Source organism: Gavia stellata, chromosome 5 (assembly GCF_030936135.1).
Source record: "Gavia stellata isolate bGavSte3 chromosome 5, bGavSte3.hap2, whole genome shotgun sequence".
Classification (NCBI taxonomy): domain Eukaryota; kingdom Metazoa; phylum Chordata; class Aves; order Gaviiformes; family Gaviidae; genus Gavia; species Gavia stellata.
Window position 1 is genome coordinate 472,903 of NC_082598.1, and position 15,032 is coordinate 487,934.

General features: G+C 65.0%; 2 protein-coding genes and 2 non-coding genes across 6 annotated transcripts in view; all 4 read left to right on the forward strand.

The window, feature by feature from the left end:
* Positions 1 to 10,052, forward strand: part of DCTN1 (dynactin subunit 1) — a 79,360-nt gene extending 69,308 nt beyond the window's left edge. For 2 of the 3 annotated variants that reach the window (XM_059817997.1, XM_059817999.1), the window contains 14 exons: positions 370 to 432; positions 531 to 680; positions 980 to 1,141; positions 2,549 to 2,680; positions 2,928 to 3,056; positions 3,423 to 3,565; positions 4,130 to 4,296; positions 5,978 to 5,992; positions 6,640 to 6,773; positions 8,025 to 8,209; positions 8,969 to 8,976; positions 9,010 to 9,086; positions 9,503 to 9,592; positions 9,814 to 10,052. In XM_059817997.1, the coding sequence (XP_059673980.1) occupies positions 370 to 432; positions 531 to 680; positions 980 to 1,141; positions 2,549 to 2,680; positions 2,928 to 3,056; positions 3,423 to 3,565; positions 4,130 to 4,296; positions 5,978 to 5,992; positions 6,640 to 6,773; positions 8,025 to 8,209; positions 8,969 to 8,976; positions 9,010 to 9,086; positions 9,503 to 9,592; positions 9,814 to 9,951 (1,593 nt within the window). In that variant the 3' untranslated portion in view covers positions 9,952 to 10,052. The remainder of the gene's footprint in view (positions 1 to 369; positions 433 to 530; positions 681 to 979; positions 1,142 to 2,548; positions 2,681 to 2,927; positions 3,057 to 3,422; positions 3,566 to 4,129; positions 4,297 to 5,977; positions 5,993 to 6,639; positions 6,774 to 8,024; positions 8,210 to 8,968; positions 8,977 to 9,009; positions 9,087 to 9,502; positions 9,593 to 9,813) is intronic. The other variant, XM_059817998.1, reaches the window with a different exon arrangement.
* A 671-nt stretch (positions 10,053 to 10,723) lies between these two features.
* Positions 10,724 to 14,926, forward strand: NOP56 (NOP56 ribonucleoprotein). Its single transcript, XM_059817490.1, has 12 exons — positions 10,724 to 10,730; positions 10,940 to 11,029; positions 11,284 to 11,398; positions 11,485 to 11,646; positions 11,756 to 11,954; positions 12,184 to 12,371; positions 12,489 to 12,640; positions 12,834 to 12,934; positions 13,301 to 13,449; positions 13,639 to 13,760; positions 13,945 to 14,079; positions 14,315 to 14,926. Exons 1-12 carry the CDS (start codon positions 10,728 to 10,730, stop codon positions 14,543 to 14,545), a joined length of 1,647 nt encoding a protein of 548 aa, XP_059673473.1. The 5' UTR covers positions 10,724 to 10,727; the 3' UTR covers positions 14,546 to 14,926.
* LOC132317167 (small nucleolar RNA SNORD56) lies at positions 13,498 to 13,569 on the forward strand. The gene has a single exon (XR_009484020.1). It is a non-coding gene; the product is annotated as a small nucleolar RNA SNORD56 (small nucleolar RNA).
* LOC132317174 (small nucleolar RNA SNORD57) lies at positions 13,797 to 13,865 on the forward strand. The gene has a single exon (XR_009484026.1). It is a non-coding gene; the product is annotated as a small nucleolar RNA SNORD57 (small nucleolar RNA).
* Positions 14,927 to 15,032: the final 106 nt, after the last annotated feature.

Below are 15,032 nucleotides of genomic sequence, written 5' to 3' on the forward strand. Positions count from 1 at the left end.
TGTGGTGGCACAGAGGTGATGGGGGCTCCCAGGTCAGGGAGAGGGGAGGAAGATGTGGGGCCATTTGCCCTGCAGACGTCTGGGTAGAAAAAGAAGAGCAGCAACCTAGTGTCTGAGAGCGAGTGTTGCACTGCCCTGAGCTTCTAAGGGAAGTACCGATGTCCTGTGCCCCACGGAGTAAAGCAAAAATTGACTGAATGCCTCAGCCTGTTTTCCTGCTCCTGTAAATCCTGCAGTCGTGGCAGGGTGGTGTTCAGAGGGTCTGTCCTGAAACGCCCCAGACCAAAGCCCCAGTTTGCCCTAGTGCAGTCATCTTACCTGGTCTCTGCTTTGCCCTGAGCTGACGGTACCTGTGTTTGTGCTCTGCAGTTCACCCAGAGTGCCTTGGACTGCATGGGGGTGGAGGTGTGCCGGCTGCGATCCTTCCTCCAGGTAGGACGTGCTCAGGGTGGCTCTGCGGGGTTGTGCTGGGTTCCCCTCGCCGACGATCCCTCTGTCAGTTTTTCTGAGGTCCCTTCTCTGCACCCTAGGCTGGGCAGGAGGCATCCGACCTTGCCATCCTACTCAAGGACCTGGAGACCTCGTGCAGTGACATTCGCCAGTTCTGCAAGAAGATCAGGCGCCGCATGCCTGGGACGGATGCTCCGGGTATCCCTGCGGCACTGGGCTTCGGGCAGCAGGTGAGCTGGTGCGAGCTGAGATGGGATGTCGTGTCTCTGGGCTTCGTGTTTCTAGCTGGGATGGAGACATGGACTTCGTTACCTACTTTTCCCCAGCCTTCAGTTTCTTTACGTTTTTCCTGGTGCTTCCCATCTTCCTAGTGATGCTTCAGAAGCCAGTTAAAATCTCACTAGCTGTGAGACTAGGGTGAGGCCGGTGTCGTGCAGCCAGGAGCTTCCCCAGTGCCTGGGAAGCGAGCCGGAAAGCAGCCTGTTTGTCTCTGCCTTTCCCAACCATCCTCTTTCTGCCCGACTTTCAGGTGTCGGACACGCTGCTGGACTGCCGCAAGCACCTGACGTGGGTGGTGGCCGTGCTGCAGGAGGTGGCCGCTGCTGGGGCGCAGATGATTGCTCCTCTGGCAGAGAACGAGGGGCTGCTGGCGGTGAAGCTGGAGGATCTGGCCTTCAAAGCGAGCGAGCAGGTGGGAAACCCCCTTCTCGACTGCCCCTTATTCCCTGCCTCAGCGGGGTAATGCTGGGACCCGTCTCACTCCAGTGCTGCAGACCTGCCCGTGAGCAGCTCTGGATGGGAGAGCCTTGTGGAGGCTGGGAATGAACTCCTGGGAGTATCACAGAATCGTAGAATAGTTTGGGTTGGAAGCAACCTTTAAAGATTATTTAGTTCAATCCCCCTGCAATGAGCAGGGAATGGCCAGGGAATACTGAAACACAGAGGGCTTTGTGGTCCCCTGCTCTGTGCTGTGCTTCCCCTCAGCAAGTTTGCAGACGACACCAAGTTGGGAGGGAGTGTTGATCTGCTCGAGGGTAGGAAGGCTCTGCAGAGGGATCTGGACAGGCTGGATCGATGGGCTGAGGCCAACCGGATGAAGTTCAATAAGGCCAAGTGCCGGGTTCTACACTTCGGCCACTACAACCCCACGCAACGCTACAGGCTTGGGGACAAGTGGCTGGAAAGCTCCCCCGCAGAAAAGGACCTGGGGGTGTTGATCGACAGCCGGCTGAATATGAGCCAGCAGTGTGCCCAGGTGGCCAAGAAGGCCAACGGCATCCTGGCCTGTATCAGAAACAGTGTGGCCATCAGGAGCAGGGAGGTGATCATGCCTCTGTACTCGGCTCTGGTGAGGCCGCACCTCGAATGCTGTGTTCAGTTTTGGGCCCCTCACTCCAAGAAGGACATTGAGGTGCTGGAGCGTGTCCAGAGAAGGGCGACGGAGCTGGTGAGGGGTCTGGAGCACAAGTCTGATGAGGAGCGGCTGAGGGAGCTGGGGTTGTTCAGTCTGGAGAAGAGGAGGCTGAGGGGAGACCTCATCGCTCTCTACAACTGCCTGAAAGGGGGTTGTGGGGAGGTGGGTGTTGGTCTCTTCTCCCAAGGGACAAGTGACAGGACAAGAGGAAATGGCCTCAAGTTGCACCAGGGGAGGTTCAGGCTGGATATTAGGAAAAAGTTCTTTACTGAGAGAGTAGTGAAACATTGGAATAGACTGCCCAGGGAGGTGGTGGAGTCACCCTCCCTGGAGGTATTCAAGGAGCGTGTGGACGTGGCACTGTGGGACATGGCTTGATGGGCTTGGAGCTGTGTTGTGTTGGGTGGGTTGGTTTTTTGGTGTGTTGTGGTTTGTTGTTGTTGTGTGGGGGTTTTTTTGGGTTTGTTTTTTGGTTTTTTTTTTTTTTTGGTTGGACTTGATGATCTTACAGGTCTTTTCCAACCTTAGTGATTCTGTGATTCTGTGATTCTGGCCTTGCTCCGCAGCCACACCAAAGGAACTCTCAAGGCCTGTGGCACGTTGTGGGGAGCCGGGAGGGAGCTGTAACGGTGGCCGTGAGCCCAGCCCGGGGGGCACCTGCCACTTTCTTCCCGTCCTTTGCAGATCTACGGCACCCAGGGCATCAACCCCTACGAGTGTCTGCGTCAGTCTTGCAGCATCCTCATCGCGACCATGAACAAGATGGCCACAGCTATGCAGGAGGGAGAATACGACGCGGATAGGCCACAGACCAAGGTGGGCTTTGGCTGTGGCAGGGGCCTCAGGCAGAGCTGGAGCATCCGAGTCGCTCTGTAATCTCCCACAGGCAGGAGACTGTCTTCTGGGTGTGATGTGGGGCAGAGAGCTGGGGAGGTGCAGCAGTTGCCTGCAGGATTGAGGGACCAAGAACGGTCCCCCTCTTGCCAGGTGGTCCCATCTGCAGTTACTGGAATTCTTCTTAAAATACCAGTTTTGTATCTTGTTCTTCTGGTCTCCGTTGCAGCCCACCCCACCTGCTGACCTGCGGGCAGCGGCTCTCCGGGCAGAGATCACCGATGCTGAGGGGCTGGGGCTTAAGCTGGAGGACAGGGAGACAGTCATCAAAGAGCTGAAAAAATCTCTCAAGATCAAGGTAAGCTGTTCTTCAATCGATCTCTGCCTTCCTGGCTGGCCAGTGAAGAGCTGAAGTGCTGCTGTAGTGGTCACGTTCGTGCCCCAGGTGACCTGTTGCCTGTGGAGCTGTCTCGAGTCTCAGCCAGATCTCCTCCTGGAAATAGTCTTCCAGTTGTCAGGGAGGTGCTGCTGCCCGGTGCCTCCCTGCCAGAGACTCTCCTGGCCTTTCCCCCACGATCTTCTGGGAACGGGGAGTGTCGGCGATGGGTGTGTGTGTCCGGGTACCACCGTGTGCAGGCTCCCACCAGGCGCTGCAAGGAGCTTTTCTTGGTGCCCAGCGTGCCCAGGGCCCTGGAGTGCTCTGATCTCTTTCCTGCCGCCGCAGGGCGAGGAGCTAAGCGAAGCAAACGTGCGGCTCAGCCTCCTGGAGAAGAAGCTGGACAGCGCATCCAAGGATGCGGATGACCGCGTGGAAAAGATACAGACAAAGCTGGATGAGACCCAGACGCTGCTCAAAAAGAAAGAGAAGTAAGTGTGAGATGAGGCTGCTGTTGGAGGGTCTCTGATGAGGACTGGACAGCCGGCGGTCCCTCGGCCCGGCTGAGAGGGTTTCTGGGTTAGTGTAGGGGGATGTTAGCGGAGGATCCGCAGAGGAACCAGCAGGTTTTAATGGTGCGCAGCAGAGCGGAGCCTGGTAAAGGGGTCCCGGGAAAGGTCCTGTTCAAACGCTCTTGTGGAAAAGGCCGATGTCCTGGCATGTTCTTACTACCGTTGCTGTGCTCCAAGCGCCTCTTGCCACACGTGGTCTGTTGGCCCGTGGACGAGCAGGGAGGTGCAACCTGCAGCGTGGAGGGAGGACTGTCTTGCAGTCTAAAAGCTGGGCAAAACAGCTAAGGAGATGGGTTCATTATGGGTAACTCCTTCCTTCGTGTGCTATACTGCAATCTGGTGGGGCTCCAGCTCCCGGCTCAGCAGGTTTGTGCTTGAAGCACAGCAGGAGGCACGACAAAGCTCTTGGGTCCCGGACTGCTTGCCTCTTTCCTTCGGAGGAGCGTCTCCAGCTACTCCCGTGACTCTGTGTGCTCTTCCCAGGGAGTTTGAGGAGACCATGGATGCTCTTCAGGCAGATATCGACCAGCTGGAATCAGAGAAGGTGGAGCTGAAGCAGCGCTTGAACAACCAGTCGAAGCGAACCATCGAGGGCCTGCGTGGCGCCCCCGCCTCTGGAGTTGCCTCCATTGTGTCTGGCATCGCCGGAGGTGCGTACCCAGCGTTCCCAGAGCGCTCGAACGCTTCTGCAGCTGGTGTAGGGTATTTGCAAGCTGGAAAGGGAGCCTGGGATGTCCTCCCGACACAGAGTCCGGGAGCCGTGCAGGGGAGTGCCCTGCAGTGTCTGTGTGATGTCCCGGGAGGCAGCGCAGGAGCTCGGTTGGGGGAATGGTGCTCCGACAGTCCGCTGCGCTGCCTGCCCGGCCCCCCCGCAGCGAGCCAGAGCCCCTGGCGCGGCTGGCAGGGGAGAGGACAGGAGGCGTTTGGGCTGTGATGACGACTGGGGAGCGCGGAGAGCCTGCAGCTCCCCAGTGGGGTCCGGCAGCTCCATGCTTGGGTGGGCAGGGCAGTGGTGGCACCTCTGAGGAGCCAGCCTGGGGCGTCCCTGCAGCTGGCTGGGGCTGGGGGGCCCTTGGTGGCAGGGCACCCCGCTCTGGCTGCCGTGGGCAGGCGAGTGCCGGTGCCGTGCAGCCCATGGGCCTGTCCTCCCACTGGAATGCTCCCGTGGAGACGCAGCGGTCTGTGCCTGCCTGCTGGCATGTCCCTGCTGCTGCAGGCAGCACCCGCCTCCGCTGCCGTGCCTCTCCAGGGCTCGGACGGGGCTGTTTGGGCTCTGCCACTCTGACCTGGCTGGCTCGGGGAATGAGAGAGCCGACTTCTCCGTGCCCCCTGGGCTCTCCTGAAGCCCAGCAGCAAGGAGTGGGTGATGATGAGGGGCAGGTTCTTGCTGAGGTTGCAGGTCCTCATGCTGGCTAGCAGGGGTGTTAGCACCTTCCTTGTCGCTCCGTTTGGAGGACGTGTCCCACCAGAAATGCCTGGTGGTGGGTACGGTGGCAAAGCGGGGGTGTTGGGTGATGGAAACGTGCTGGCGTCTGTCAGGAGCTCTGGCTGTAGGACAGTATGTGGCCTCCTGAACTGAGATCTTGGGTGTCCTTTAGGACTGTGACCAGGGTGGCTGTGGAGCAGGCTGGCCCTCTGGCCCCAGCATGGCAGTGATCCAGGGGGTCCAAGTTCCTGATCTGGGTGGGGTAACACCTGCCTGGCTCCGGGGTGCAGCAGCTCCCGGCCCTCGTGGAGCTGCAGCCTCTCCCTGAGTCACTGTGGCCACGAGCTCTGGCTCTCGGGGACGCTGACAGCGTGTTCTCGGTCCCGAACAGCGTGTGCAGCGCTGTGAGCACTGGGCCAGCACCAGCCTGCTCACGAGCGCTGCGCTTCAGAGGCTGAGGAGGCCCCAGCTCTCAGGGGTGTAGTGTGCAGCGGGGCAGTCTGTGGGAGCTGCTCCTCCGCCCCTGCACGGGGAGGCTTGGACGGAGCACCTTGGAGCAGGTCAGCACGCATCACCGTGCCTTCAGACCCGCGGCAAGAGGTGGCTGTTGCAGGCCGGCTCTGGAGGAGCCGCGCCGTGGGTGTGTGTGTGTCCTGCGTGGGTTTCTCACAGCCACGCACGCTGTTGGGGCTCACCAGATCCTGCAGCAGCGGCACACGGAATCCCACTGTCACGACGGGGCTGCTGGGATGGTCTCTGCTCCCTGAGTCAGGGGACAGGGGCTGGCACAGGGCACAGCCGTGGGTGACCAGAGCTCCTCTGGCCACGGCTCCTCGCCAACTTGATCCTCGGCTTTAATTCTGCTTCTTCTTGTCTTTCCTCTGGCTCCTCTCCTTGTACTGCAGAGGAACAGCAGAGAGGTACGGTACTGCACCCCAGCATGCCAGTGCTCCCCGCCTCCTCCGGCCCCCAGAAGTGCATGCCGGGGGGGGACTAGCGTCCCAAGGCACCCAAGCATGGCCCTGGGACAAGGCTTGGTTTGAGAGCAGGGGGAAGGTCGCAGGTCCTGCTCGAGGGCAGCGCTTGGCTCAGATGCCGAGCAGCCTGCGGCGCAGGGGAGCTCGCTGCTGGTGCACCCCTGGACAGCACCAGGAGTCCAGGAAGGGAGTGATGAGCATGAAACCGCTACGGGTGCAGAGTGGTGTGACTCCTGCAGCAGAGAGGCAGGTCCCCAGAGTGCCCGGAGCCCGGCACAGCCCCGCATCTTCGGGAAGCGGGTGCCGGGAGTGCCGGGTGCCGGGCTGCTGAGGAGGCGTGGGGGGATGAGGTGCTGCCGCCGCCGGCTGGCCTCTTGGCGTTCTCTGCGGGAGCAGGACGGGAGGTGCCGCATGTTCGTGATGGCTCCGTTGGTGCCTGAGTGCACACAGGCAGATGCTGCTTCCCCCGACGCTGCAGACACTTGTCCCTTTGCTGAGCCCATCTGCATGTCCAACACTGCTATAGCAGTCCTGCCCCATGCTCACGTGTGACGGTCGCTCACGCTGCTACCGTTCGTGCCCGTCCACAGGTGTCGGTGCTGGCCAGGTGACGGGAGGTGGCTCAGGGCCCGTCCAGGTGAAGGACTCGCCTCTTCTTCTCCAGCAAATCGATGCCCTGCAGCTTTCCATCAAGCACCTCAAGAACGAGAACAACCGGCTCAAGGTGAGGTGTGGGGAGGTGCATCGCCCTGCGGCGGCTCCCCGGGTGCCCGCAGCACTGAGCGGGGCGCAGCGGGTCCCGGCGTGCTGGACCGCGGGGCTCAGACATACCCTATGGCGGGAGGTCGAGCAGGAGATGAGGGAGGGCGAGTGAAATGGTGAGAGGCCTGTTGGATGCTGCTTTACAGAGAGGGGCTCTGCGAGGAGCCCAGCCGTGGTACGGCTGCGCCGTTCCCGTGCCTGCGGCAGGAGGCTCGGGCTCTGCCCTGGGAGCATGGCAGCCCGAGGGAAGGGCCCTCCTGCAGCGCTGCAGCACTGCTCGGGGGCGTTCACCTTCCTCCAGCGGCAGGCTCCGGACTGGGGGCTTGTGCTGGGTGGGTGCCTGCCTGCGGCTGACGGTCTTGGACAAAGTCATGTCCCAAGAAGCCAGGGAGGGAGGTCCGTGTGGGATGCAGTACGTATGGGACGTGATCCACATGGGATGAGCTGGAGGAAGGGCGCTTAGTCCACCACATCTGGTGGTGGTCAGGGGCACGGCTCTGCCGTGGGGCTCGCGGCGAGCGCTCTCCGCTAATGACGAGCTTCGGCTCCTTTGGGGAAGGGGCTTTGGCTCCGGGGGAAGGGGCCGAGCCCTTGGGCCGAGCACAGGGTCAGCGGCTGGGAGTCGGAGCGGCCGACAGAGCCGGGGGTGCTGGTGGCGTCACGGTCCAGCCTTGGTCCCCTCTTCAGACCGGGGACTCCAGATGCCGGCTGATGCAGACTGATTAAGGCATTTATTGATGAATGAACACACTATGAGGAAATTGGCAAAGCAGCAAATAATCTAATTAACTGACTAACATTCCACCAATATTAATTCACAGACATATAATTATGCAGATTATTATGCACAACTGTGAAGCTGTTAATGATAGCTTGTAAATTTAATGAGTCACATACGTGGCCACTGTTGAGTTACGGTTCTGTAAGTACTGAGCTGCCGACCTGTTCCCTCTCCCCAAGTCTTACGCGTGCTCAGCTGGTTGTCCAAGGGCTTCCCTCCAGTGTCCTGGTGCGTTTGGGACATCACTGCTGTCCGTGGGCTTCTGTGCTCCCACCCGTGGAAGATCCACCCACTGGTGGTTTTGGCTATAGTTTTATGCCTTTTTTTTTTGTTTGGGTTCTCCTTTTTGCTGCCTGTACTCCCCATTTTCTCCGCTCAGTTCCTCCCAAATAAACACCCTGCCCCTAACCTCCTTCTCCCCGTCGCTCCCAGGGAGCCCAGATGAAGATGGAGCTGGCCAGCCTGACGCCTCTGCAGGTACCCAAGATCTCCCTCCCCAAGAACCGGCAGGGAGGAGGTCTGGCCACACACACGCTCTATCGCAAGACCAGCCAGCTCCTGGAAACCCTCTATCAGATGAGCGCCAACGCCAAGGTAGTGGACATGAAGCAGACCAAGTCGGGTAGGTCCTACACAAACGTTCCTTGGCTGAAGCATCTGGGGAGCCGGGGGGTCGCGGGCAGCTGTGAGTCAGAGGGAGCCTGGCCCGTGGTCTGTGAGCGACCTCCGCGTCTTCCCTCTGCCCCACCGGCACCTCCTTCCCGTCCAGCCAGCATCCGGAGCAGGGTTTGCTCCAGGGCAGAGCTCTGCTCTACCCATTTAGACCTGCCCGCGAGGGATCTGCTCTGGCGGCTGTAACCCCGGGTTGCTCGTGCTGGCGGGGCTTCCCTGCGCAGCACGGAATGGCCTCGTGCCCCCGAGAGGCGGCCGTCCCCCCAACTGCGGGCATTCGTGTGTCTGGGGACAGCGTGGCACTGCTTCAGCGCGCAGCCGCTTCCCTGCGGCGCTGCTGGCTGAGCTGGGGGCCTCTTGCCCCCCCCAAAACCTCCGCTGGTAACAAAGAACCTGAGCTGGCCGAGCTGGCGCTCTGCATGCGCTGTGTGCCCTGCAGCCCGTGGCGGGCTGGATCTGGAGCCCCGGGGAGGACACCTTCCTCCTTCTCCCTCCTGTAAACCTCCCTCTCCCCTGCGTTGGCATTCGGACGAGCCGGCACGGCGGTAGCTGCTGCCTTTCTCATGCTGCGGTGCTGGTCTGCGCCCAGCCGCTGGGCGAGGCGGGCCCCGGTGCTCCGCGTTGGAGACTTTTGGGGCAAAGAGCGCTTGGACGAGCACCGGTGCTGCCATTACACCCGCGCAGCCCCATCCCTGCTGGGACAGCCCCGCGGGCGCCTGCCTTTCTCATCTCCTGTCTTCCGCAGCAAGGAGCTCGTCAGCGCGGCTGCTGGAGCAGGCGGCCCGCCTGTGGTCCCTCAAAAACAGCATCGACACCCTGAGGGTAAGGCAAGCTCCTTCCGCGCGGGCTGCGGGCAGCTTTCTGGCTGCTGCTGGGGTGAGGTGCTGGCGTGGGAGGGTGGGTGGCCCGGCAGCACCCCAGGCACAGCCCTCCTGTCCCCCCAGGCTGGTGGGGGAAACGAACGGGCGCTTCTCACTGCAGGCACCACCGCAGCTGGTGCTGCCGGACCGTCCATGCACCCTGCAGCACCCCTGGCTGCGGCAGCGGGGGCGCGAGGTGCTGCCGCCTTCCGCTCCCCGAGCAAAGCCGGGGTTGATTCCTCTGGCGTGTCCCGGGGGATGTGGGGCGGCGGGCGAGGGGCTCTCTGGGGCGGCCAACCTGCGTGCAGCGGTGGGAGCGCCCGCGGGGCAGCGGCGCGGTTCCGGAGGTGACCTTGTGCTCTTCTCCCCCCCTCCCAGGATGACACGATGAGGGAGATGGTTCAGCAGCAGCTGGGTGCCAGCGTCCCCACCAACTTCGGCGTCTTCCCATCCTCCTCCTTCCTCAAGGTGAGACCCCGGTCCCGGGGTGTCGGGGGCCCCGGGGCAATGGCTGAAGGATGGGGCGGATCAGGACCCTCCCTGCTTGTGGCCCCAGGACCCACGGTAGCCGTCCGGGCCACGGGGTCCCCGCGGGGCCCGTCCCGGGGTGCTGTCCCGGCGGGGTCCCCGCAGCCCGGGGTGGCGCGGGGGCAGGTTCCCCCCCGCCAACGGCTGCTCTGCTCTTGCAGGCCAAGCAGGAGCAGGAGGAGGGCATGGCGTACTACGGCAAAGTGACCTTCCCCTGCCAGCCCGGGCACAGCCAGGCCCACCGCCTGCTCCTCACCCCCGAGCTGCTCCACAAGCTGCAGAGCCACTTCGCCCCCTGAGCCGGGGGCCGCCCCCCCCCGCCCCGGCACAGACTGAGGTTCATTGCACAGACCCCCCCCACGCTGAGTGTCCCCGCCAGAGCCCGGTGCTAACCCGGAGCCAAACCGGAGCCCCGGGGGGGGGTGCGGGAGCCGCAGCCGCTTCCCCCGGGGAGCACCGGGCCCTGCCGGAGCCCCCCCCCCCCGCTGCTGCCAGCGCTCTCAAACACTACGGCCGCCGTCAAACCGCCGCCGGTTGCACGGGGGGGGGGGGCCGGAGCCCCCCACTCCCCCCCTGTGCCCGCGGGGCTGCTGCGGGCCCGGGGCCGCACCCCGCCCCGCGCGGCCCCCCCGGGCCTCGGCACTCGCGCTCTCGAATAAAGCTGCCCTGAACCTGCCCGCGGCCCCGCGCCTTCCTGCGCCGGCACCGGGAGGGACCGGGGGATGGCGGGGGGGGGACACCGGGTCCGGCCACGTGCGGCGGCGCGAAACGCGCACCCAAGCGCGCGGCGTGGGGAGCGGGAAGGGGCGGGAGGCGCGCGGGCGGCCCCCATTGGCCGGGGGCTAGGAAGGGGCGGGCGGTCGCGGAATTTCCCGGGTGTGATTGGCAGAGGAGACAAAGTGAGGTGGGACCGCCCCGTCCTCTATCTGATTGGCCGGGGGTGGCTCCGTCGAGGGTAGCCTGCGGTGATTGGTGGGGGACGCGGAGGGGTGGCAGCTGATTGGCCGCTGGGCGGGCGGGGCGGGCTTCCGGCGGGGCGCTGCCAGTTCCGGGAGGCGGCGGCGGCGGCGGCAGGATGGTGAGTGTCCGCCGGGCCGGGTCGACCGCATCCGCCCGCATCGGGCCGGGCCGGGGCCGGCGGGGGCCGGGGATGGGCGTGCGCGGGCTCGGGGCGCGGCGGAGCCTGGGGCCGGGGCTCCTGTGCCGCGCCGGGGCGGGGGAGCGCGGGGCGGGCCGGGAGCGGGGCCCGCGGCCGCCCCGAGCCCCCGGTGACCGGTGGCGGTGCAGGTGCTGCTCCACGTGCTGTTCGAGCATGCCGCCGGGTACGCGCTGTTCGCCGTGCGGGAGGTGGAGGAGATCAGCCTGCTGCTGCCGCAGGTACGGGCCGGGGAACCGGGGAGAGGCGGGGGGGGCGATCCGGTCCCGCGGAGGGGGGCGAGCGAGTCTGTCCTGCCCGGGGGGGGGCTGCTCCGGTGCTGGGGGGGTGGGGGGTGTCCTCGTTCCTCGTGCCGCCCCCCCCCCCCGCCATCGGGGGGCCGTTCCCTGCGGGCGGCCCCCGTTCCCCGTTCCCGCGGGCCGGGCGCTCCGGTGGCCGGTCCGCCCCGCGGGGCCTCACCGGGGCCCCCCCGCAGGTGGAGGAGAGCGTCCTCACCATCGGCAAGTTCCACAACGTGGTGAAGCTCGCGGCCTTCGCCCCCTTCAAGTCGGCGCAGAGCGCGCTGGAGAACATCAACGCCGTCTCCGAGGGTGAGCGGGGCGGGGGGGCGCGGGGGGCACCGGGGTCCCCCCCGCCGGGAAGCGCGCGGCCCTGCTGAGCCCCCCCCGCCTCGCAGGGATCCTCCACGAGGACCTGCGGCTGCTGCTGGAGACCTCCATGCCGGCCAAGAAGAAGAAGGTGCTGCTGGGAGTGGCCGACCCCAAGATCGGGGCGGCCATCCTGGAGGAGCTGGGCTACCAGTGCCAGACCGGGGGGGTCGTGGCCGAGATCCTGCGGGGTGAGTGCGGCCGCGGAGGGGACGGCCCCGCCGGGGTCCCCGCTCCTGCCGGGGTCGGGCCGGGGGGGGACCCGGAGCCGCGGGTGGTGACGGCTCGGTCCCCGCGCAGGGATCCGCCTGCACTTCCACGCGCTGGTGAAGGGCCTCACCGCCCAGTCGGCCTCCAAGGCCCAGCTGGGCCTCGGCCACAGCTACTCCCGGGCCAAGGTGAAGTTCAACGTGAACCGCGTGGACAACATGATCATCCAGTCCATCAGCCTCCTGGACCAGCTGGACAAGGACATCAACACCTTCTCCATGCGCGTGCGGTGAGCGGGGTCCCCGGGGCGGGAGGGCGGCGCGGGCCCGTCTCCCCACGCTTACCGCAGGCAGCTGCGCCTCCGGCTGCCTGTACAGAACGGGGAGGGAGAGCAGCACCTCGAGCGCGCCCCGGCCCGGGCGGCGGTGCCGTGGCTGGAGCGTGCCTGAGGGGACACGCGGGGCGAGGGGCGCGGGAGGGGTCGGGGTCGGGCTCTGGCGCTGACGCTGTCCCCGCAGGGAGTGGTACGGGTACCACTTCCCCGAGCTGATCAAGATCGTCTCCGAGAACTACACCTACTGCCGGCTGGCCAAGTTCATCGGGAACCGCAAGGAGCTGAGCGAGGAGAGCCTGGAGGGGCTGGAGGAGATCGTCATGGACGGTGCCAAGGCGCAGGCCATCCTGGAAGCCTCCCGCTCCTCCATGGGTGAGAGGGGACGGGCGGTGGTGGCTCCACCGGAGCTTCCTGGGGGGTGAGCCGTGGCGGGGGGGGTCCTGTCCGCCCCGGGAGGTGCCGCTCAGCCCCTGATGCCCATCTCGCCAGGGATGGACATCTCCCCCCTCGACCTCATCAACATTGAGAGCTTCTCGAGCCGCGTCATCTCGCTCTCCGAGTACCGCAAGGGCCTGCAGGAATACCTCCGCTCCAAGATGAGCCAGGTGGCTCCCAGCCTCTCGGCCCTCATCGGGGAGGTGGTGAGTGCGAGCGTGCCTGCGCCCCGGGCTGCCCCAGGCCGCGGAAATGATGTCTGAGTGAATCTGTCAATCCACTGAGCTGTCCTGCTGACATCTCTCACTGCTGATCCCCGGCCTGGGGGGCTGTGCGTGGCCTGGAGCTGGGCCCCCGGGGTGGGGGCAGCCGTATAACCCCCACCCTCTTCCGTCCCAGGTGGGCGCCCGCCTCATCTCCCACGCCGGCAGCCTGACGAACCTGGCCAAGTACCCGGCCTCGACGGTGCAGATCCTGGGGGCCGAGAAAGCCCTTTTCAGGTACCGCTGCGGGGTGGTTGCGGTGATGGCAGGCCCCGGGGCCACTGGCTGCGACGCACCAGGCCCTCGCCGCCTGGGCCGCGTGTGATCAGCCAGCCCCAGTCTCTGAGCGACCACCGTGGCTTTGTGTCTTGCCCAGCGGGGCCTTGCGGGTGCCCGACGGCGGGGCCGTGCCCCGGGCACCCTCGGAGGTTAGCGGGGCCGTGGGGGGAAGGCGTGGGGGAAGGAGTCCATCCCACGGGTCGTGCCGTGCTGCCTGCGGGCGAGAGCCGGGGCTGCTGGTGGAGGAGGGCAGCCGGTGGCGGCTCCGGTCCGGGGTTGCCCTGCCCCGTGCCCCGCCCTGACAGCCCCACCGGCCGGTTCCAGGGCTCTGAAGACGCGAGGGAACACCCCCAAGTACGGGCTCATCTTCCACTCCACCTTCATCGGGCGAGCGGCCGCCAAGAACAAGGGGCGCATCTCCCGCTACCTGGCCAACAAGTGCACCATCGCCTCCCGCATCGACTGCTTCTCAGGTGCCCGCGGGGCCGGGGCGGGCGGGGGGACGGGGTCCCGGGCCGCCTCTGCAATGATGGCAATTATTTTTCGTCAACAGCATCTCACTGTGTGAATGGTGACGCTTGTGGGCTGAGCAGAGCTGGGGTGGGCGGGCACCGGGGCGGGCAGGGCGGGGGGTGCTGAGCCCCCCTCTCCCTTCCCTGCAGAAGTCCCCACCAGCGTCTTCGGGGACAAGCTGCGGGAGCAGGTGGAGGAGCGCTTGGCCTTCTATGAGACGGGGGAGCCGCCCCGCAAGAACCTGGAGGTGATGAAGGAGGCCGTGGTGGAGGTGAGGCTGCGTGGAGACGGGGCAGGGCCCTGCTGTCGGATGTGATGTCAAACTGCCATCCTGACCCGCTGTGGAGGGGAAAAACTGATTTAATGAGGCTGATCCGACCGGTGCTGCTGGGTGGGGACGAGTCCCGGGCTGGGAACCTCTCCCGCACTGATGAGCTCCCTCTGTCCTGTGGCAGGCGAGCGAGGTGGTAGCTGAGGTCAAGAGGAAGCAGGAGAAGAAGGAGAAGAAGAAGAAAAAGCGGGAGAAGCGGCGGCTGGAGGCCCTGGCTGCGGCCGCAGAGGAGGTGGAGAACTCGGTGCTGGAGACGGAGGTGAAGGCGGGGGGCTGCCGGGGGGGAGCCCTCCTGCAAGGGGGCTGCGAGGGGCCCAGCCCCGTCCTGCTGCGTGCTGGGCTGGCGGAGCTACGCGTCCCAGTTATTCCTCACCTGGCTGTCCTGCAGCCGAGCGGTGTTTGTGGGATGGTGCCTGGGCCCCAGCCCCGCGGGGATGAAGGAGGCAGGACGTGGGGCAGCTGCCCTGCTCCTGCTGACTCTGGATTCCCCTCAGGAGAACAACATCGAGCCCAAGAAGAAGAAGAAAAAGAAGCAGCAGCAGGAGCTGGAGGCTGAATCGGAGCAGGAGGCTGCCTCAGAGCCAGAGGAGAACGGGCTGGAGGAAGAGGTTTTGCCCAAGAAGAAAAGGAAACTAAGAGTAGAGGCTGACCAGGAGGAGGAGGAGGAGAAGAAGAAGAAAAAGAAGAAGAAGAAGGAGAAGGCCAGGGACTCGGAGGAGGACTAGGAGAGCAGGGTGGAGCTGGAGCCGGGCTGTGCTCCAGCAGCATGGACTCACGGACTGGCAGGACGTCAGCCAGCTCGGTGCAGCCCCTCCTTTGGCTGCCGCTGTTTCGGGGCAGCTGCGTCCCCGGCAGTGTACCGCGGCGAGGTGGCCGCATTAAATGCGTTTTGGCACCTGGTGGTCTGGATGCGTCCCTCCAGCCAGGCCAAGGCACCGGCAGTGCCTGGGGCAGCGCTCGGCCTTGTGATTCTGGCGCAGCATTGCCTCCTCGAGCCCCCCTGCCCCATGGGGTGGCTTGGCTGCGCATGGCATCTGCCAGTGCACCGTGCCCACAGCCTGCGTGGTGCAGGAAACCGCTCGGCGTGACTAAACCTCAATAAAGGGCTGAGGTTGTTCTGGAGCTTCTCTCTCTTCTTTTGCTGCGGCTGCCATGGCTGGAAGGGCACGGGCGGGAGGTGTCCACCCTGTCCCTGGCACAGGGGCTGCACCT